Raw genomic sequence first — 23,886 nt, forward strand, 5'->3', positions numbered from 1 at the left:
CAAGCAGGGGGAGGGGCAGAGGAAGAGGGAAAAAGCAAATTCTCAGCTGAGCAGGGAGCCCAATGTGGGGCTCCATCCCAGGACTCTGGGATCATGACTCAAGCAGAAGGCAGACACTTAACTGACTGAGCCACCCAGGTGCTCCTAGATTCATCCTAATCTTAATTAAAATCCCAGTAGGGTTTTAACAAAAACATATACTTAAATTCATATGAAAAAGTATCTAAGATAGCCAAAACAATTTTGAGACAGAATAAAACTGAGGAGCTAGCTCAGTCAGTGGAGCATGAGGCTCTTGATCTCAGAATTGTGAGTTCAAGTCCCACTTTGGGTGTAACGATTACCATAAAATCTTCAAAACAAAATCCTGGGGTGCCTGGGTAGCTCAATTGGTTAGGTGTCCAATTCTTGATTTTGGCTCAGGTCATGATCTCAGGGTTGTGAAATCAAGCCCTGCATCAGGCTATGTGCTCAGGAGGGAATCGTCTCTCCTTCTCCCTCTCACTCTCCTTCTGTCCCTCCTCCTACTCACACTCACTCTCTTTTTCTTGCTCTCTAAAATAAAACAAAAACATTTAAAATCTTTTTAAAAAAGAACAAAGTTGAAGGACTCACACTATCTGCTTTCAAGAATTACTTTTATAGTAATCAAGGCAGTGTTATTTGTGAAAGGAAAGATACATACAGCAACAGGATAGAATATTTACACATGTAAAGTCAACTGATTTTTGACAAAGCAATTCAATAGAGAAAGAAACACCACTCAACAAATGGTGCTGAAACAAGTGGACTTGCATATGTAAAACATGAACCCCAACTCAAACCTAGCAGTATATAGAGAAATTAACTTGAACTGAATCTCAGAACTAAATATAAAGTACTAAAACCATAAAACTCCTAGAAAAAAAAGAGAGATAATAATTTTATCCTTGGGTTAGAGAAAGATTTCTTAGATACTACACAAAAAGCACAAACCCATAAAAGAAACAATTAATAAACTAATCAAAATTTAAAACTTCTTTGGTAGTTTGCAACCAAGAAAAATGGAAATCTGCTAGGTGTATTATAACAAAAATCTTTCCCTAATAGGTGGATGGGACTGAAAAATAAGTATCATTATTTGATAAGAAAAAACAAATGGGGTGCCTGAGTCACTCAGTCGGTTAAGTGTCCAACTCTTGGTTTTGGTTCAGGTCATGATCTCAGGGTTGTGTGACTGAGCCCCACATCAGGCTCTGTGCTCAAGTGTGAAGTCTACTCGAGATTCTTTCCCCTCCCTCTCCGTTCTCCTCTGCTCCTCTCCCTGCTCAAGTTCAGGCATGCTCTCTCTCTCTCTTAAATTAATAAAAATCTTAAAAAAAAAAAGTCTTTGAAAGACATTAAGAAAATGAAAATACAAGCTACAATCTGAAAGAAAATATTTGTAAAACACCTAACCAAAAAAGGACCAGTGTGCAAAATAGACGTTTCTTCAAAGAAGACATACAAATGACCAACAGACACGTGAAAAAATGCTCACCATCAAGGAAATACAAATCAAAACCACAATGAGATAATACCTCACAACAGTCAGAATGGCTAAAATTAACAAGTCAGGAAATGACAGATACTGGCACACATGAGGAAAAAGGGGAATCCTCTTACACTGTTGGTGGGAATGCAAGCCGGTGCAGCCACTCTGGAAAACAGTATGGAGGTTCCTCAAAAAGCTGAAAATATAGAGCTACCTTATGACCCACCAATTGCACTACTGGGTATTTACCACAAAGACACAAATGTAGTGATCTGAAGGGACACCTGCATCCCAATGTTTATAGTAGCAATGTCCACAATAGCCAAACCAGGGAAAGAGCCCAAATGTCTACCAACAGGTGAATGGACAAAGAAGATGTGGGATACACACACACACACACACACACACACACACACACACAAAATGGAATACTACTCAGTCATCAAAAGAAATCTTTCCATTTGCAATAATATGGACTGAACTAGATGATATTTTGCTAAGTGAAATAAGTTAACTAGAGAAAGACAATTATCATATGATCTCACTCTTGTGGAATTTAAGAAACAAAACAGAGGATCATAGGGGAAGAGAGGAAAAAAATAAAACAGACAAAATCAGAGCGGAAGATAAACCATAAGAAACTCTTAATCATAGGAAACAAACAAATCATAGGGTTGCTAGAGGGGAGGAGGGTAGAAGGACGGGGTGACTGGGTGATGAACATTAAGGAGGGCACATGATGTAATGAGCACTGTGTTATTATTATATGACTGATGAATCACTGACCTCTATGTCTAAAACCAGTAATACATTATATGTTTAATTAATTGAATTTAAATAAAATAAAAAATAAATCATACACACACAAAGAAATCTCACATCTCAAAATTAAAAAATCAAACAACCATTTCTCCTTAAAGAAGAACTCTAAATAATGGGTTAGTGATAAAGGTTAATAACATATACCCAAATGTGATGAAAAGGCCACTTTGACTTTGTGGCATTCTTCCTGAAAACCCAGAACCCCAGTCCAACCCTGAATAAATCATGAGACAGACAAAATTGAGGAAGATTCTCCTCAAAACTGTCAAAATCATGAAAAACAAAGAAATACTAAGAAACTGTCAGACTGTAAGAAACTAAAGAGATATTAAAACTAAATGTAACATGGATAGAATTCTGGAATCCAGAAAGGACATTAGAGGAAAAAGTAGTAGAATCCAAATAAAGTCTAGAGTTTAGTTTGTGTGTGTGGTAGAAAAAAACACATATAAAATTTACCGGCTTAGCCATTTTTAAGTGTATTGTTCCATAGTGTTAAGCACACTTACATTGTTGCAAAACAGATTTGCAGAACCTTTTTTCCTTGCAGAAGTGAAGTCCTAGTTGTTAAATAACTTCCTTTGCACCCTCCCCCATCCCTTGGTAACCACCATTCTACTTTCTGTATCTACAAATTTGACTACTTTAGATATCTCACATAAATGGGACCATACAGTATTGTCCTTTTGTGACTTGCTTATTTCACTTAGCGTGATGTTCTCAACATTCATCCACACTGTAGCATATAACAGACTGCCTTCCATTTTATTTTATTTTATTTATTTATTTTATTTTATTTTATATTTTATTTTATTTATTTTTATATTTTATTTTATTTATTTTATTTATTCGTGAGAGACACTGAGAGAGAAAGAGGAAGAGATACAGACAGAGGGAGAAGCAGGCTTCCATGCAGGGAGCCCGACATGGGACTGGATCCTAGGTCTCCAGGATGACGCCCTGGGCTAAAGACAGTGATAAACCGCTGAGCCACCCGGGCTGCCCCTCCCTTCCTTTTAAAGACTGCATAGTATTCCATTCAATGTATACACCACATTTTACTTATCCATTCATCCTTTAGTGGCCATTTGTATTGCTTTCATCTTTTGGCTATTATAAATAATGTTGCCATGAACATGGGTATGCAATGTTTTTTTTAATAGGCAAAAGATCTTCAAAACCAAAGAAGATGGCAAATAAGAATAGGAAAGATGTTCAACATCATTATTCATTTGGGAAATACAAATTAAAACCATAATGAGGGCAGCCTGGGTGGCTCAGCGGTTTAGCGGGCCTATTGCAGCTACAGCAGCAAGATATGAGAGCTGAGAATACCAAGTTCCAGTTGTCATATCAAGACTCATGGTCTCTTTTTTTAGGAGCTAGGAAGTCTTCATGAAAACCCTCTAGCAGATTTCTATTGCCAAATGTGCTCAGTGTTCCTTACATGGTTTGCATCTACCCAGCTTTACCAATATCCTTGTTTTTGAGATTGTAGACTTTTTTCTATACACATTTATCAAAACTCAGAACTGTATATTAAAGACGGTGAATTTTACCATACATGTATCTTCTTTTCCACTGTTTGCTTCTATCCTTTCTCCTAGTACTTGTTCCAAACCCCCTCCAATTTTCACATGATACAGGAGAGAGTTTTCACAAATAGTCTCAACAAAAGGGATAAAGCAAACCAATCTGTAGTGAAAGAAAGCCGACTGGCATTGCCCAGAGATAGAAAGCAACTGATAGAGGTGGTAAGAGATGGTAGGAAGGACATAAAGAGATACAAGAAAACTTTGGAAGGGGATGGATATGTTCATTATCTTGATCATAGTGAAAGCTTCATGTACATATGTATGTCAAAACTTAACAAAAATTGTATACTTTAAATAAGTGCAGTTTATTATATATTAATTGTACCTCAATAAGCTAGTGAGAGTTTTCTTAATAGCTTTAGTGAGGAGCTTTCTGTTTCTGTGCAATCTACAGAAACCTTTCCTGACCTTTCAAACTCCAGGTAGGTTTGTAGACTTTTCACTCAAACTTACAGGGATACATGTTCTCTTTCAGAAATAAGTTATATTTACTATGGCCACAGAGTAAATTTTCACTGAGCCAATTCCCAAATGGTTTGCAAGAAAGATTTTTATCTAATGCCCACTTCTTCTTGTAGGTTTTGCTAAAAATACATAGCTACATTAAAACTCTTTAAAATCCTGTACCTTTTCAAATCACACAATGTTCCTTTGGGATCCAAGCTCTTCTATTTGCTGCTGTCAATTTCCACCCACTCTCTCACTCCCATCTCACTGGCAGCCACTAAATCCACAAGCCTCCCTATTCTCTCTCTCTCACACAAACATAAGGGCTGCTAACCAGCTTTCTACTGAGATGAATTTTGAGTTCCCCAAAGCAAAGAATTCTACATATAACTTCCTATTGCCTGAGAAAAGACTTCTATATTTCTATGCCAAGCAGGGCACCAAGCAACTAGAAGAGAATCTTTTGTAGTCTTTTCTCCTTACATGCCAAAAATCACAGCAGATAGGGAGAGGGGAGTAAAAAGAAAAGACAGCTTACCCATAGAGTAGAGGTTGTCAAAGCTCTGGTGCATGCGGATAATTTCATAGTACAGTTCATCATAGCTGCTGGGAGTAGGCAGGAATGTGTCGCCATATGTGATAAACATATTAAATAGGTTCACAATCTAAAAAAGAAGCGAAACCCCATACACAGGCATCACTCTATGAAGACCAGCAGGGTACTGTCAGTAGTATGTTGTAGCCAGTTCTTATTGGCTTTAACAGAACTGACTGTTAAATTTTGAAGGAATTTTATGAGCTGGTTGTTTAACAAAGCCATTATTATAAACTAACATATAAACTTACAATTCAATAAATTGTATTAAAATGAATACTCAAATTCACAACTTCCTAATTATTTTTTATCTTTTAGTATTATTTATGTTCTTGAGATTAACTTTCATTAATTATATCTGTGTGGTGGAACTATCATATAATGGTATGTTACTGCTCATCTCCCCAGCTCTGCATTCAACAATGTCACATTGTTAGCTTGAAATTGGCCATGATGGGAGTAGTTTTACCATAGAAATCCACAAATGCTACAAATCAGGGCTTTTCCCCCTCATATGTTAAACTTTTATGAACACATCGGGTAACCTTCTAAGAAGACAGTCAAAAAGCATAATCCCTTCCTTCTGCTCTAAATAACCACTCAGATAAACAGGCATCTGTACTGTCCCTCTGAAACCAAGTAGAGCTATGATGGAACCATTCATCTGGCTGGGACACCTCCAGAGGCTTTGCTCTGTATCAACATAGAGACTATAGTAGTCTAGTACAGTCTCTCACCAGGGACAAAGGCTCACAGAGATCTGACCCATACCTGCCCCTGCCAGAAAATACACTCTCATGAAAGAATCTCAAGTTTGCCAAAGATATGGGTGAGAGGGAAGAGTAGGGAGCGCCAGTCTAGAGATTCAAATCCAAAAGGAAAATAAAGGTCTGGCTCCCCTATGCCATAGCTCCCAGAAATACTAGCTCCTGTTTCAACCTGGCCCATCTGTCTTTGGATATGGCTTCAGAAAAAGGAAAAAAAAATGTTTTTAGTTTAAGTACAGTTGACACATATTACATTAGTTTCAGGTGTATAACACAGTGATTCAACAAGTCTTTATATTGTGCTATGCTCACAAGTAGAGCTACCGTCCGTCACCATGTAACACCGTTACAACACCATTAACTATACTCCCTATTCTGTACCTTTAATCCCCACGACTTATTCCTTCCATTATTAGAAGCCTGCACCTCCCACTCCCCTTAAGAAATATTTTTTTTTTGTTACTCACCATAAGGGCTAATGTAAAAATGTTGTGTTTGGCCAAAAGTACAGTCTCATTTGACATAAGGAACTTCAGCAAATTTATCAAGGCTTTAAAAAAAAAAAAAAAAAAGACATCAACAAGGTATTCCAAGAATAATCAATAAAGTTAAATGAAAGCAATGACAACAGATTTAGATCTAAGAAACCCAAATAGGGCTAGAACACAGCTACCTAGAACTTTTTTAAAATAGGTAAGGTAGATATATCTGAGGCAAGTAATGACCTTCCGAAGCACATATCTACTTATCTGCCCGTAGAAGGTTTTTAAAAATCTACTTCTTTGTGATGCTTTTTTTTCTTGAACATTATTAGTTTATCATAAAAGAGATACACAAAAATTACATGATGAACTATTTCACAACTTCACTGGAATGAGCAGCTTCACTTAATGCCATTTCAATAATGATTTTTTTCAGTTTACACCCTTTCCAAGAATGTCACCATCTCTAAATAAGAAATGATCCTTGTCATCTAGAACTACTTTGGTGCTTCCATATTCCGAGAGAAGAACTTGATCTCCAACTTTCACATCAATTAGTTGAATCTCTCCACCCTTTCCTTTGGAGCCCTATCTAACAACTACTACTGTTACTTGAAATAGTTTTCCTTGAGATTTTTCTAGGAGCATAATGCCTCCTCTGGTTACATTTTGAGCAACTCTCCTTTCAACTAAAACTCAAAGAGAGGAAGAAACTTTCTAATGCCTGTCCTGCCATGACTCTAGCTGCTACAAGGGAGACCCACAGTCTGACCTCTTATCAGTTATACTCAGAAATCTGACTATAGGGGCACCTGGCTCAGTCAGTTAAGCATCTGCCTTTGGCTCAGGTCATGATCCCAGGGTCCTGCGATCAAGTCTTGCATTGGCCTCCTTGTTTATTGGGGAGGCTGCTTCTCCCTCTCTATCTGCCCCTTCCCCTTGTTCATGCTCTCTCTCTCTCTCTCAAAATAAATAAATAAAAATCTTAAAACAAAACAAAAAAGAACATCTTCGTATTCCAAATTTACTTTCATATAGTGATTTTCCCACTAAATTTACTCAACTTATAGGTCAAAATGAGGGTCCACCTCTCATCCCAGGCTGCTGGCATGACATTTCACTATGTTTTAGCTATGCATTTGTTTCAAACATCATGGCTAAAGAGGGATAACTCTCAATTCTAACTAGTCACCAGATGTCCCAAGTAATTTGGACTTCAACTCTGGATGGGAGGAGAGCTCATGAAAAGAAAAGAAAAAAAAAAAAAAAAAAACCTTAACTGTTAAAACAAAAGTACAGGGGCATCTGGGTGGCTCAATGGTTGAGCATCTGCCTTCAGCTCAGGTCATGATCCCAGGGTCGAGTCCCCTGCTAGGCAAGCTCTCCAGGGAGCCTGCTTTTCCCTCTGTCTTTCTGTGTCTCTCATGAATAAAAAAATGAAATCTTAAAAAAAGAAAAAAAAAAGGGGGGGACAGCTTGCTCTTTCCTTTCTCAATCATGACAACACTTACCAAAAAGGTACCCTTTCTCCCTGGTATGCTTAATGAGGATTAAAACCCAAGCAACCTCAGTTAAAAGACTGAGTGCCAAGTCCCTAGCTTAACAGTGGAGCTATAAAGACATTTTTGCAAATAAACATTAAGCATAAAAGAAATCGTCAGTCCCCTTGCTCTCTTTCACCCACAACCAGGAAGTAAATCCTATTTCTGTGCCCATCGTGATTGGTGCCACTGTACCTACCTCCTCTACTTGATGGAAAACTATGAAGAAGGGCATTCAGCAGCTGCAAGCAATTGGTGGTCCTTCTGTCTTTTCCCCCTCAACCCTCTCTACTCCCACAGACACAAAAAAAGGCTTGATCTCTCCTTTTCTAAGACTGTATCTGCTTCTTTGCCAACAAAGAATTCCATTCTCCCATGCTGTCTGAGCTTTGTGTGAAGTTTACTACCCTTCCAGAAGAGACGTGAGCTTTGATTTGAAACAGCAGGGAATGATGAGTAGGAGTAAGACTCTCCAGATACTTGCTGCCTGCCACACAACACTCCTTACTCTCAACTTCTGAAATCACAGATACAGTAAAGAAACAGCAGGCAAGGAAAAGTACAAGACCCTGTCTATGTTCTGTTTCTAAAGCTTGAATCTTCCCCTCAAATAGCAAAAAAGCCTTGCTAGAGATGAAGGTCATAGGCATCCTCATTTATGAACTCTTCACCCTCACACTGACTCAAGTTCTCTAAGGTTTCATGATGGAAAGGCAAATGATAGGCAGTTGGCCCTTTTGATGTTATCTGTTAACAAGCAATCTGTTGGACTAGACCCCCAAAAAGCTCCATAGGAGCCCATTCTGGATCACACGACCTGTTTAACTCCTACCAGGAGCTCAGAGAATGAAGGGGACTAGGTAAAATCAACATAAAAATGACTAACCCACCCCAAACCTCTCTTTTTAATGAAGATCATCTTGCTGAGTTATTTAAGGGCTGCCCACTCTACCTCCTACCCCCAGAGTTTAGACAAGCCCTGTTAATGGATAAATCACCTGACAATCAGACTCTAAACTCAGAGACAACAAGAGAAAAGGACGGATAGAGCATGTGGCACTGGGTAAAACAGCAATACATAATGGCTGGAGAGAGACAAAGCAGCTTTTGCACACATCCAATCAATGAGGGCTTTTGTCCCTAGCACACTCAACACAAAGATGCAGTCTCAGCAGTGGTTATGTGGTAATTAAGGAGCAGAAAACCTGGAGAAAAGGAAGTAGGAGCAATGATTTATTGCTCTTCTGCTGGACTACAACTAGGCTTGATCTCTGGGATTCAGAGTCAGGGATGACAAAGTGATAAATACAAGGGGAGGAAGAGAGCAATTCTGGCACAGGCCAAGAGGTGACCTGTGTCCCAACTACCACAGACATTCGTGGAGCCAAATAGTACTGAGAAGGAGAAATCAGCACTGCAATACTCCGAGAGCCAGTGTCAGGGAGAACCTGCATTCTACCCCTGATCATTCAGAGAGACCCCTACTCTGCACCCCCACCTTCAAAAAAGGCCAGGGTTTTCTCATCTGGAGGTAGTCATTCTCTAGAGGAAATTTAATAGGCAGAGAAAATTAACAAAGCAACCTTAAAATTGGTTCTCACAGGCCTCTGACATCAGGGACCACAATTCCTCCTCAAGAGGGAATGCCATAACATCCCATGGAATAATGCTTTTTAAAAATCCTGCATCAACACCCCGACTTTGCACTCATGCTACCAACTGGTTAGCATCCTCTACATCACTACACACATGTGGTCCACTATCCTCTAACCCGATGTACTGGGAGTTCTAAGTCTGTGAGGCTTCAATAGAGCTGATTTTTGGAGCTAGAAAGGACTTTAGAGATCATGTAATCCAGTTCCCTCATTTTTGGATTAGAAAAGATTCCCTCCTCCCACCACCCCAAGTAGTTAGTTAATGACTATGCTGGGACTAGAACCCGATCTCCTGTTTCGTGTTCTTTCTGCCATTCCACTAAGATTAAATAAGAGTGGGGACACCTGGGTGGCTCAGGGTGTCTGCCTTTGGCTCAGGGCATGATTCTAGAGTCCTGGGATCAAGTCCCACATCAGGCTCCCTCCATGGAGCCTGCTTCTCCCTCTGCCTATGTCTCTGCCTCTCTCATGAATAAATAAATAAAAACTTAAAAAAAAAAAAAGATTAAATAAGAGTGTCAGAGTTAAATGTTAAAGGAAAGGAAGCTTCCCTATAAGTGGTGAGCTTAGATTTGCTGACTGCACCGTTCCCAACACTTCTCTCAACTCTGGTTTATAACTTTCTCCACTTACTGGCTATTCCAGGTTATTTTCACATATTTGGTCCACTTTTTCTCTTGGTCCTGGGCTACTTATTAGAGTACAGGAGTTTAATGCCTTATTATTTCCTTTCTACTGCCCATTCACAACACTAAAAGACTCCCAAGTAGCTTCTCTCAGCATCAACCGCCTCAGCAAGGGTGTATCTGCTCTCATCACTCTTGTCTACAGCTCCCATCACACACCTCTCTGCTTTCTTCTCTGTTTCTGCCTCCTTTGTAGTATTCAAGGAAGGACGGAAGGACGGAAGGAAGGAAGGAGAAAGGGGAAGGGAGGGAGGCAAGGGAAGGGAGAGAGAGAAGTGGAGAAACAGCATATAACTGTCAACTAAAACTTTCTATGCCTCTCACTCAACTTTGTCCTCTTTAAAATTAAGTACTGAAAATGGAACGTGATTGGATCTAGACTTTATGTTTTTAATATTTATTTATTTATTATTTATGATAGACATAGAGAGAGAGAGAGGCAGAGACACAGGAGGAGGGAGAAGCAGGCTCCATGCCAGGAGCCCGACACGGGACTCGATCCCGGGACTCCAAGATCGCGCCCTGGGCCAAAGGCAGGTACTAAACTGCTGAGCCACCCAGGGATCCCCGGATCTAGACTTTAAAGGGAGCCAAGGGACGCCTGGGTGGCTTAGTCAGTTAAGTATCTGACTCTGCGTTTCAGCTTAGGTCATGATTTCAGGGTCATGGGCTAGAGCCCATATCAGGCTCCCTGCTCAGTAGGGAGTCTGCTAGAGATTCCCTCTCCTTCTTCCTCTGCCCTTACTACTTGTATACAATCTCTCTCTAAAATAAATAAATAAATAAATATTTTTTAAAAAATAAAAGGAGCCAAGATCCCCTTTCTTTATGTAAAATCAGAACTGAAAAAAAATAAGACAAAAAACACTAGTATAAATAATTAGCAGCCAGGCTTATTCATAGCTGTCATGGTATAGAGCTATGCATAGGATTTAACTACAAGCCAAAGAAGATAATAGCTTCATATCAGACAGGGGCATGTCAAGGACAGTAGAGAACTGGCACTCGGGATCTCACTGCCAACACATAAGCAGTACAGAGCTCATGCTGGCTGGCTCCTAGTTTACCACTCTACACACACACACACACACACACACACATTTTCAGAAAACTGCCCTTTATCCTCTTGGTGTCATCTGGGCACATGACCAGCCAAACTGTTCCACAGATAGTCACAGAAGTAGCAGAACATAGAGAGGAGAGTTAAGATAACTATAAAAGATAAGAGGTTGGTTGTATAAACATAGCATTGTTAATTAATCATATGTCTGTAAGAGTTTCGTATCAAGTACCTGTTGTAGTCATTGTGGAGGTAAGAGGGGCAGGATGTCCTTTTTTAGAAAAAAGTAACCTTTTGGTTTACCATGTTTCCAATTTTTTTTTTAAGATTTCTTATTTATTTATTTATTTATTTATTTATTTTTAATTTTTTATTCATTTATGATAGTCACAGAGAGAGAGCGAGAGAGAGAGGCAGAGAGAGAAGCAGGCTCCATGCACCGGGAGCCTGATGTGGGATTCGATCCCGGATCTCCAGGATCGCGCCCTGGGCCAAAGGCAGGCGCCAAACTGCTGCGCCACCCAGGGATCCCGATTTCTTATTTATTTTAGAGAGAGAGAGAGAGAGAGAGAATGGGGAAGGAGCAGAGGGAGAGGGACAAGCAGACTCCCCACTGAACTGTGAAGCATACCGTATGACTCAATCTCACTACCCTGAGATTATGAACTGAGCCGAAACCAAGAGTCAGACACTTAAGCCACCCAGGCACCCCTCCAATTTTTAAGTAGTTTTTAAAAGGAGAGAAGAGGCTAACAAAAGCTCTTCCTTACCAAAGACTTGAGACACTTAGTCTGAGATAGTTCCAAAGAAGGGCCTATGTTATAGTAATTCAACGCTGTATATACACTTTTGCCCGTTTGGTGAGCAATGGCTGCTCATCCCCACAAAACAGAATGGCAGAGCGTATTTCAGAGAGTATCCTTTTGGATGTAGTTGAGATCTTCCAGGCCTTAAGAGACAATTCTCATCGGTTCCATCCTCCATAGCCCCAGGAATGGGCTGCCCCAAAACGTTTCCCAATGCCAGCCAGATCATATTAAGGGATGTATCATATCTTCTTGCTGAGTGACAACAACTACAAGTTAATAACTGTGTCAGAAGCTTACACAAAATATCTCAATCTTCCTCTTTCCTACTGCCCTCTATGTGACACCTTAAAGAGAGACCTAACTAGGGAAGTCACTTGCCCCAAGCTACACTCATCTCTTTTCCAAGGGAGAAACACAATGGCCATAAGTGGCAAAGGAGGTAACATATATTAAATGCCTGCTAGATGCTCTAAGCCTTATGTAAAGTACTTAAAGTACATTATTCTCACCAAATCCCCTTAACCATCCAAGGAAGAAGGTATTATTGGTCCCAATTTACAAATGAACAAACTGAAATTCAGAAAGGTTAAATAAGTTACCCAAAGCTACATATCTAGTTGGAGCTAAACTGCTCCTGCCAAGGTCTATGTAACTGTGCTGGTTCCTCCTAAATTTAAATTAAAAGAACATTTGTTGAGGGTTGGGGAGCTAGTTATCTAGGGCTAACACCTATATTTGCTACTCAAACCGTAACTTTAGTCAGAATTCCAATGACCAGGCCCTCATATATCAAAGTGGCCAATGGAAAAAATCCTGGAAGTTCAAGTGCATCTCTCTCATAAGAATCTGAGGATTCCACTCCACCGACCCAGGACACTTTAACCAGCACACTCTCAAAAACAGAGGTGAAAAGTAAGGACTGGAACAAGTATTTGCATACCCATGCTCATAGCAGTATTCACAATAACCAAAAGGTGGAAGCAACCCAATATCCATCAACCAATAAATGGATATACAAAATACAGTATATACAGACAATGGAATGATATTCGGCCTAAAAAAGGAAATTAATTCTGACATATGCTACAACATGGGTGAACCATGAAGAAGACACTACGCTAACTGAAAAAAAGTCAGTCACAGAAAGACAAATACCGAATGATTCAACTTATATGAGGTACCCAGAGTAGTCCATTCACAAAGACAGAAAGGAGAATGATGGTGGCCAGGAGGGGTGGGAAGGAGAAATGCAGAGTTATTGTTTATTGGGTATGTAGAGTTTCAGTTTGGGAAGATAAAAAAAAATTTGGAGATGGAAGGTGGACATGTTTACAACAATGATGTGAATATACTTAATGCCATTGAACTGTACGTTTAAAAAGTTATATTTTACGTTATGTATGTTTTACCAATTAAAAACAAACAAGAGATCAACGTTTTTCTACCAACACTAGTATGAGCCCCAAACACCCATCCCAACTTTCTATAACCTCAGCATAAGTGACTAGCTAAAATTTACATCACAGTATACATGGCCAAACATGCAAAGATGTTTCCTCTTTGATGGGTTAAAGAAAAGGAACCAAAATACTCAATCGACAGAGAGCCACAGACTCTTGAGCAGGAATGCAAACTCAAAATGAATCCTAAGTAGCCCTCAAGACAACAAAGAATAATAATCAAAGTTCACAATCAAAGTTACCAATGCATTTAAGTACTAACAATAATCTAGGAAATCCTAGGGGATCCTGGATTAGACTCCTAATCTTTGCTAACTCTATTAAATGAGGCTCCAGATACCTGGCTCCAAATACTCTTAACCTACACTAAGTGAAAAAAAGAGAAGTCAGTGAGATATTTGAGGGATTATATCACACATGCAATATGGTTAAGTTGTAGGCAAATGGATGCTCCATACACACTTGTTTCTTCATGGGAAAGTCTTTTCTACCAGGCACTTTGAAAATTTTGTTTCTGGGCTCTTTTTCAGAAACTACAAATTGGCTGCAACTGCTGCCTCTTTTGACTCTACTAGAGGCACCAGTCAGTCTCACACTTAGCTCTGGCCCAAGTTCCTTCCCTTGGGGAGTCTTGCACATCAAATATGGCGACAGTGCACAGAAGTCCTGACTTCTGTATGCAGATACATGTGGAATATAAGATGGTGTTCGGGTTCTGGGAAACTTAACCAGGAACAGGCACCTTGATGGTTCCCTGAGTCCCAAGTGAATTCCCTGAGCAGAAGTAACTGATCTATGCCTCAAATGTAAGAGTTTGGTGCCATCCACCTGAAAATACTGCCACCTCACACAGGCCTCATTCACCCCACAAGGAACCTTGTTTGCAGAGCTGTTCCTAACATCAATGTATACCCTACATAATGAGGACTTTGGCAGATTTTTTCCTAAACTGGTTTGAATTCAAGGAGAGAGCAGCAGCAAATTGTGCTGCCATGTGGAAGAGTAGAATGAATAATTCTGGGAACTGGGAACTTCTCCAGGACTAGAACCTGTCCCCCACACTGAGGTGAACCAGGTGCGGAGAAGGACAAGCCAACTACGGGAAGACACAATTAAATGGTAGCTCAGACGCCTGCCTCAGAGAAGCAGAAGGGAGGTTTAATTAGAAAACCAAGTGAATGACATTTAAATAATATTAAAAACAGGAAGGAGACAGAAAGCCTCTAGCAGAACACAAATAAATGATCTCCAAAGAATCAGACTAGAACATTCAAGAACAATTGCATAGGGGCACCTGGGTTGCTCAGTCAGTTAAGCATCTGACTCTTGATCTCAGCTCAGGTCTTGATCTCAGGGTCATGAGTTCAAGCCCTTGTGTTGGGCTCCACATTGGGCGTGGAACCTCCTTTAAAACAAAACAAAAAAACAGGGGCACATGGGTGGCTCAGTGGTTGAGTGTCTGCCTTTAGCTCAGGTCCTGATTCCCGGGTCCTGGGATCAAGCCCACATCAGGCTCTCCAGGGAGCCTGCTTCTCCCTCTGCCTACGTCTCTGCCTCTTTCTCTGTGTCTCTCATGAATAAATAAATAAAATCTTTAAAAAAATGCATAAAGGAAAAATGAAAAAGTGACTGCACATGCCCAAAAAAGGCTCAAAACAGAGCAAAGGAGACATTAAGTTTATACTCAGGCTGAACAAGGGCAGAGGCAGACAACAACAACAACAACAAAAACAAAAAAGCAAACTCTGAAGACGAGAGAATCTGATTTCTGGAGTCTGAGAATGGTATAATAAGTGAAATAAGACAGTCATAAAAAGACAAATACTATAGGATTTCACTCACTTGGGGTGCTTAGTGTAGTCAAAATCATAAAGACTGAGAAGTGGAACGCTGGTTGCCAGAGGCTGGCAAAGGGAGGGATGAGGAGTTCTTGTTTAATCGGTATAGAGTTTTTGTTTTACAAGATAAAAAGTTATGGGGAGAGATGATGGTGATGGCTGTACAACAATGTGATAAATATCTAATACCACTGACTGTACACTGAAAAACAGTTAAGGTGGTAAATATTATGTGTATTTTACCACAACAAAAAAAGTCAGTATGTGCCTAAAGGCTTCACACTCCTCTAGATGAACTGGAAAAAAGAACAGATCCTTTCTTTAAATGGAAGTTAGGTTCTGTGTTACATTTTCCTTGCTGTTGCAGTACATCTGCTTAAAAGGGAAAAAAAGGTTCTCAACTATCTCCAACTCCCCATTTACTTGGGGACACTGCATTGTCACAGTTACCACCCACCTTCTTATCATGAAAACAATCCTTTATGTGAAAGTACCCAGATGGAACTCGGACTCTGGGGAATGCAGGATCCCATACACCTTATTCCTGTGCAGCTGTCTCATTATAACCATGCTCAAAAGCCAGTGCCTTCAAGGTCCTGTACTACTTGCTTATTTTTTCCAACTCTACCCAGCTGAGAAATAACCAAAATTGTCACCCTTTAAGAAATCTGTCAGTGAGACCATGTCTCAGTGGAGGTATATGATACAGAATCAAGAACTTTACTTCCTGCCAAAATGAGGTGAAAAACAGTATCAGACCCGTCCTGCTCACTAGAGATCCAGGGAACAATGACACCTCATGAAACCAAATGATATGTTCCTTTAGAGCTAGTACAGGCAGAGCAACAAAAGCACAGCTACTCCTTCCTTTGTCTCTTCTAGTTGACAAGATACTAATGGACCTATGAGAGCTGACATTTCTCTGGATAGGAAGTGACTTCATGTGCAGAGAAAAGAACAGAGATTTCTCACTCTTTTCAGGGCCTTTTTGGTAGGAATCTTTTTCTCCCTCTAACAGGCTAAACATGTTAGAAATTCTTATCTTTTGATTCTGCCAAGTTTCTGAGGGGATGAAAGAAAGAGTCAAAATAGTATAAATTTTAGAGTTAGCCAAATGTGGTGATTTAAAGGGAAAAAAAAGTTTCCTGGCATTCTTTTTCAGTCCTAGGGCTTTCTATACCGCTGTACAGAATCTTTCATAAAAAAATTGGGGAAACAGAAAAATGCCTTCTAATGACCCTATATTAAAACATTCTGAGAGGAACTATGCATAGAAGAAAGAAGCCTCCATCTTTTTTGCACATGGAAGCTAGCTAGCACAGTCTTAATTAGGCACATCCAGCCTAGAATACATCTTGTAACATATTCCCCTACATCAGAGAAAATTTGGGGGAAAGAGGAAGAACAATTTAAAAAGCAATTTTAAAAACAAAATAGCAACAGCAGCTGCCAAAATTCCCCTTCCCATCTATTCTAGCTGTTTACTGCTGTGTCCTCCTCTCCTCCCTATACCTTCTTCCAAACTAAAAGAAGCAATATTGTAGAGTTATATAAGATGTTACCATTGGAGAAAGCTGGGTAAAGGGCGCAAGAACTTGCTATACTATTTTTGCAACTTCCTGTGAGCCTATAATTATATCAAAATTGAAAGTTTAAAAAAGAAACTAAACAAACAAAAAAAACTGACAATTAAAAGCTCAAAGGATAGTTTCCCCAAATCAGGAGGGGCCGCCACACTGTCAAAGCTATACTTATACAAGAACTCACAGATCAATCTCAGATCAGTGTTTCTCTTAAAAATTTTCAGTCCTACATGACAACACCTATAAAAATGTAACAAGCTTCCAACAAAAGCCTCTCAACTCCCAGTCTCAAGGTAGATCTAACCATGAAGTCACAGGCTTCTGCTAGTGATGAGAAAGCCAGCTGGAGCCACAAAGCTATGACACTCTCTGGGTTTTCCATTTTTCCCAGTAGGTATCTAAAAGGTCAGGCCATGTACGATTTCTCTCTTTTTCAAAAGCTGTGAATGCTTTAGATGCTATTTAGCACAGTGAAGCTGAACAGATTGTTTTGGGGGCTTTGGGGGGCTTTCTTCCTGTAGGGAGGCAAATGTTGCCTAGTGATCTGCATCTGAGCATAGGAGTCAAGAACTCTAAGTTCTAATTGTGACTCTGTTTAGTATCTGGTTCCATGGTCCTTAGCAAGGCACTAACCCTTCTATACACCTCTGCTCCCTTTCCCAACAAATGGTGATAAAAATGACTTATCACCCAGGGATGTGGCAAAGTGAAAGGGTAAGAAGGACTGTGAACCATAGATAAATGTCGAATATAAAATGTCAGTATAAATCTGCCTTTAAATCGACCCATGCTTTCAGACTGTGGAAAGCTACACTATTTAAATGCAGGCTGCCTCCCCAGTGTCCCTTCTGCCTGCAGTGGAAGTAAAATAAGCTGACTCCACTAAGCTCTGTTCAGGTCTTTTCCTCTCTTACAACTATATGCTTCTCTCTAAACATTCAGCTCGGGATCCCTGGGTGGCGCAGCGGTTTGGCGCCTGCCTTTGGCCCAGGGCACGATCCTGGAGACCCGGGATCGAATCCCACATCGGGCTCCCTGTGCATGGAGCCTGCTTCTCCCTCTGCCTATGTCTCTGCCTCTCTCTATTTCTCTCTCTGTGACTATCATAAATAAATAAAAAAAATTAAAAAAAAAAAAAATTTAAACATTCAGCTCATTCTTTGGTTAATGGCTTAGAAACCATCAAAGTTTCCATATTTACTTAGTTAAAAGCAATCCATGTATCTTTAAGTAAGGAAGAAACAGACGAAAGAAAAATCATCCACCACTTCGTTTCATATCAACAATTCAAATAAAAAGGTGATTAAAGTCAGCCCAACAGAAACATGACAACAAACATCCTACTGGATTCTATTGTTGTTGTTGTTGTTGTTGTTGTTGTTGTTGTTGTTGTTATTGTTTTGAGGCCCAAACACAAGACCCTGCTCCTTTAAGAGAATGCTGATTCATCAGTGATGGAAATTCTACATGTCCACATATCCATTTACTCATTTCAAATGTTTTCTGTGCCCCTATTATAAGCTAAGTAGTGTGAATAAAGCAATGATAAAAACACACACCCTACTCTACAAGAGCTTTTTTAAGAGGAAAGAAAAATATTTAAATAAATCATTACTCATACTTAAGCAAACATAGCAAAACAATGCAATATGCTAAAACAGAAACCCAAAGTGCCAAGTAAGGAAAGATACAGAAAATAAAATATAGTGACCAACATGCTCCATATCCCCAAGAAGTTCAGAGAGAAGATTGTGAAGCTAAGTTCCCAGGAAAAATACATTATGATCAGTAAATAAGGAAAAAATATTGGGGGTCCCTGGTTGGCTCAGCAGTTTAGCACCTGCCTTTGGCCCAGGGTGTGATCCTGGAGGCCCAGGATCGAGTCCTGCATCGGGCTTCCTGCATGGAGCCTGCTTCTCCCTCTGCCTGTGTCTCTGCCTCTCTCTGTCTCTCATGAATAAATAAATAAAATCTTAAAAAAAAAAAAAAAAAAAAGAAAGAAAAATATTAAACCAGATAGTAAGACGTTCTGTGAAAAGAGAAATAATTGGGAGGCAATGGAACCTAAAATTAGGATAGGAATTCATAACACAGGATCATGGATAGCAGCTTCAGAGGGTCCATGAACTCTCTGAAATTATATGCAAAATATACATGCAAATGGACATTTTTCTGGACACAAAGATCATATCTTTCATTATATTCTCAAAGGTAAAGACCTATTTCCTAGGATCTTATCCTAAAACCCAGTTTCCTGTTTCTACAGAGGATAGTTTTAAGACCTATCTTTTATCCAAAATAGGAGATCTGGGTAGCCCAGAGGTTAGAGAAGAGCTCTTGAACTTTCCATAACTTGGTGAAAAATAGTGATTGCTAAAAAAGCTAGCAATGAGAGAGGCAGGCCTTCTTCCTTTCCCTATTCCAGTTAAGTTAGCCTAAATATATTTCCCCACATACTCAGATACTATGGTGACAGGTATCATATTAATAGACCATGGCAGCAGGGAGAAGGTCAGGGCTTGTATCTGAAAAACCAACAGAGCAGGCAGGATTAAACCCCCAACGAATACATCTGCCTCAACCTCATCCACAAGACCAAGCCTAAGAATTCCATATGGGAATTTAGAGGACTTCTGGTTACCTCCCCAATAACAAAGAGTGATTGTACCTAAACAACACAGGAATAAAAATCACCATTTGAAGTGCAGTGATCCTACACACCCACATTCCAAACAACAAAAGGCATCTGGGCTCTAGCCAACTGCTTCCTAGACACCCAACCACTTCTGTGTATCCAATCTAACAACACATGCCTTAACAGTTTTATTTATAAATAAAATTCAATTAAAGTTTTCAGCACATGTATGGGCATCTATACACATAAGCATATTTATCATGGTGAGGTTCACACACCTCCAGCAAATCCTTAAGTCTAGAAAGCAAAGAATGAGTAAAAACATGGGCATACCAACATATGAAGGGTACTGACAGCCAAGGAGTGGGTGAATCCACCATAGCCACATTTATATTCACTGATTGCAATATTATACATTATTATGGGCTCTGATGCATCAGATGTAGTATAGTATTTTGCAACTTTCCTTAACACCTGCTGCTCTGTATCTCACTGTATACCCCATATATAAATACATGAGCCAGGGTTCCAGGAGGCTCACCCAGTCTATATAGGAAAAGAACCTAACCTCACTTGGCAGAGAACTCGAGTACAAGTGCCTATGCCTCAGGAACAAGAAATCATCCCAGTATCACTAATGACCCTCGTATACATCTCCTCTCAACCTATCAAGGGCCTTAGAATGCCAGTCAATTAGTCCTGAGACAGCGCATAATTACAGAGCTGCACATGACAGAAAGCACTTAATGACATGAAGTCAACTGACCAATATAGGATAAAAATGGTCTTTTGCCTCACAATTTCCTAGCCAGAATAGGGAAATGCTAAGATCAAGAAAAGATAAATACAAAAGACATTTTTAATCTCTTTAAAAGATAAGTGACTCTTTAAACAAAAATGATAGCAATGTATTTTGGGGTTTATAACATATGTACCAGTAGAATATATGACAACAAGAGCACGAAGGACAGGATACAAAGTGGAAGAAGGAACAAAAGTAATGGAAAGCCCTGGGCCCCAGGGAGACAGATCAGGGTAAATGGTAAAAGGCAACACAACAGGACAATGAGGAAGAGAACCACAGATGTTCAGGATAGGAGAAAAGCCAGAAAGATCCCAGGGACCAGAGACAGGATGGCTGGAATAGAAACGAAAGAAAATATAATACCAGAGAAAATCAAACCAGAAGAGAATCAAAAGCAGGCAGAAACAACTATGACCACAAACTCGTTAGTACTACAATGGGTAACTTCATTCCAGTTTAGACATAAACCATTTGTACTTGTTATAAGTCCTACAACTATACCAATATCCACAGATTTATCATTTCTGTGTTTTCTCTTTAATCCTAATTTTTTAGAACCCAATAATCATATATTCATAGGCAACCACAATCCCAAATATTAACAAGAATTGTTCCTACCTAGGAAATTCTACTAACTTTAGTCATTTCAATCTCTTTTGATCTCTTTAGATCTTCTGACATTCCCTCAATCTCAAACTCTCACACAATCATACTCTTTTCTCCTAAAATACCAAACTGCCACTATTGCCACTTAGTGTTATTCTCCTGTTCACCCTTCACCACCATAGGCAGTAACTGCAAAGAACTTGCTAATCCATTAATTAAAGATCTCTACTTCCCATTATAGAGGACTAAATTTAGAAAGCCAAATTGGGTTGGGAGGAAGCCATATGTCACAACAAGGGAGATGAATTCCATGGAAGAGGGTGGGGTTACTGGCCTGTTTCTAATAAAGCCTCTGACACTAACACACCCTCCTGGGCTGAGAATACTTAGTAGCTCTTCCATGGGTGGGGCAACCATTCATCACTGTAATCATCTGAAGAAGACTTATTGTACCATCAGATCCAAAAAGCCACAGGACCTATCAGCAAGCAAATGCCTCAGGGAGCATGTCTCCCGGCTTGCCTGAAACCTCCAATTTAGTTACACAAAAGAAAGGGGTGGCAAGCCAGCATTAATTGTACCCTTAGAGAAGAGCCACCCCCCACCCCCACCCCCGCAGGGGTAGCTATGACTTTACTGGGCTTCCAAATGGATACAAAGACAAAAGTAAACACTGTAATTTGCTGTTTTTGTCTCTGGCACAGGGGGTGTGGCACAATTGACACTATCTGTAAACAGTAATAATGCCAGATGTAACACAAAGAACAGGATTCCCCCCATCTCTCCACCCCTTCTCCATCCCCTCTCCCTATGACATTCCTCCTAAGATTACTCATCTTGAGGAAACACACAGAAGCCTCCCTATAGTCCATATGCTGCTACCACATGGAATCAAGGGGGAATCCAAGTTTGTACTGACTCCTCCTACCTCACTCTCACTCAAACCACGAATCATTAGAACTCAAGATATATTCAATTGTTTATACCAGCTGACAAAAAAATACAGGGAGAAGAAATTTTAGAGGAGGTATGGAATAGATTACATGACGTGCCCAGATCTAGAAAAGAACAAGGCTGAAATGACAAAAAGTATAAATGAAAATAGAAGCATCTGGGGTGCCTGGGTGGCTCAGTGGGTTAAGCATCTGCCTTTGGCTCAGGTCATGATCCCAGGGTCTTAGGACTGAGCCCTCCATTGGGCTCCCTGCTCAGTTGGAGCCTGCTTCTCTCTTTGTCTGCTGTTCCCCCTGCTTATGCTCTCTCTCTCAAATAAATAAAAATCTTTTAAAAAGAAAAGAAAAGAAAGAAAACAGAAGCATTCTAAACTTTTTTTTTTTTTTTTTTTAATTTTCAGCTGTGCCTAGGCCTAAGGGCTCATAAAAGAGGAAAAGAAGACAAATTCAAAAGATAGTTACCTGACCAGAGTTCCCTCCAGGTATAATGCAGACGTACTCTACATTTCTTCTGGTAGCAAAGTAGTTTATGTACTACCTGAATGCAGCGTCTGTAACAGAAAAAAACTGGGGTAAGCCTAAAGTGTGATGCAACTCACTACAGATTCATTTTTCTTCAGCCAGATGGCTTTGCTAAGGCCACTAAAGATGCTGGAGATTAATTTGTACATGTGCAAATGAAAGAAACTTCAACTGTCTGATGCATAAATTGCCCCTACACACAGACAACTCACATACACACATACACAATGCTTGTGCTAATTCCCTTTATCACTAGGAAAAAAGGGCTATAATCGCATATAGGTCAGCAGTTGATTAGGTATTACAGATAAAATTCCCTTGAGTATCTTTCCTCAGAGGAAAGCATACATCAGTGAACCAGCATTAGACTACTCCATTCCATGCTGCAAACACAGGATATAAAAATACAAAATTTAAGACCTTAAGTCTTGGGCAGCCCAGGTGGCGCAGCAGTTTAGCGCCACCTGCAGCCGGGGGTGTGATCCTGGGGACCCGGGATCCAGTCCCGCGTCAGGCTTCCTGCATGGAGCCTGCTTCTCCCTCTGTGTCTCTGCCTCTCTCTTCACTCTCTCTGAACGAATAAATAAATCTTAAAAAAAAAATAAGACCTTAAGTCTTTAGATCTTTTTTATATATATATATATATATATATTTTTTTTTTATTTATGATAGTCACAGAGAGAGAGAGAGAGAGGCAGAGACACAGGCAGAGGGAGAAGCAGGCTCCATGCACCGGGAGCCTGATGTGGGATTCGATCCTGGGTCTCCAGGATCGCGCCCTGGGCCAAAGGCAGGCGCCAAACCGCTGCGCCACCCAGGGATCCCTAGATCTTTTTTATAAAAAGATTTTATTTATTTGAGAGCAAGGGAGGGCAGGAGGAGGAACAGAGGGAGAGGGACAAGCAGATTCTTCTGAGTGAGGAGTCCCAAGCAGGGCTTGATCTCACAATCCTGAGATCATGACCTGAGCCAAAACCAAGAGTCAGACGCATAACCAACTGATCCTGAAGAGGTGCCCCTCTTCAGATCTATTTAAATTTGTTTTTAATTTAAATGTTTAAATTTTAGTTTAATTCATAATTAACTTAAATTTTATTTACATTAAAATTTATTTTTTTTTTTAAATTTTTTTTTTTTTTATTTATTTATGATAGGCACACAGTGAGAGAGAGAGAGGCAGAGACACAGGCAGAGGGAGAAGCAGGCTCCATGCACCGGGAGCCTGACGTGGGATTTGATCCCGGGTCTCCAGGATCGCGCCCTGGGCCAAAGGCAGGCGCTAAACCGCTGCGCCACCCAGGGATCCCTATTTACATTAAAATTTAAATTAAAATTTCATTTTTCAGTTGCACTAGCCACATATCAAATGCTCAATAATCACATGTGGTTAGTGGGTACCATACTGGACAGCACAAACATATAGAACTTTTCTGTCATCACTAAAAAAACTTCTACTGGATGGTACAATTCTAAATCATGGGAATATTCAACATTACTAACATCACAATAGCA

The 23,886-nt window shown here is 40.0% G+C and overlaps 1 protein-coding gene and 1 pseudogene across 8 annotated transcripts in view; both read right to left on the reverse strand.

Annotated features, from left to right (window-relative positions):
* Positions 1-23,886, reverse strand: part of ARMH3 (armadillo like helical domain containing 3) — a 181,807-nt gene that overhangs the window by 95,542 nt on the left and 62,379 nt on the right. For 7 of the 8 annotated variants that reach the window (XM_025466988.3, XM_049103002.1, XM_049103005.1 and 4 more), the window contains 3 exons: positions 22,315-22,403; positions 6,207-6,289; positions 4,916-5,042 (listed from right to left, as the gene is read on the reverse strand). In XM_025466988.3, coding sequence (XP_025322773.1) covers positions 4,916-5,042; positions 6,207-6,289; positions 22,315-22,403 — 299 coding nt within the window. The remainder of the gene's footprint in view (positions 1-4,915; positions 5,043-6,206; positions 6,290-22,314; positions 22,404-23,886) is intronic. The other variant, XM_049103004.1, reaches the window with a different exon arrangement.
* Positions 6,654-7,937, reverse strand: LOC112672619 (10 kDa heat shock protein, mitochondrial-like; annotated as a pseudogene).

The sequence above is a fragment of the Canis lupus genome, chromosome 28, assembly GCF_003254725.2.
Source record: "Canis lupus dingo isolate Sandy chromosome 28, ASM325472v2, whole genome shotgun sequence".
Classification (NCBI taxonomy): Eukaryota; Metazoa; Chordata; class Mammalia; order Carnivora; family Canidae; genus Canis; species Canis lupus.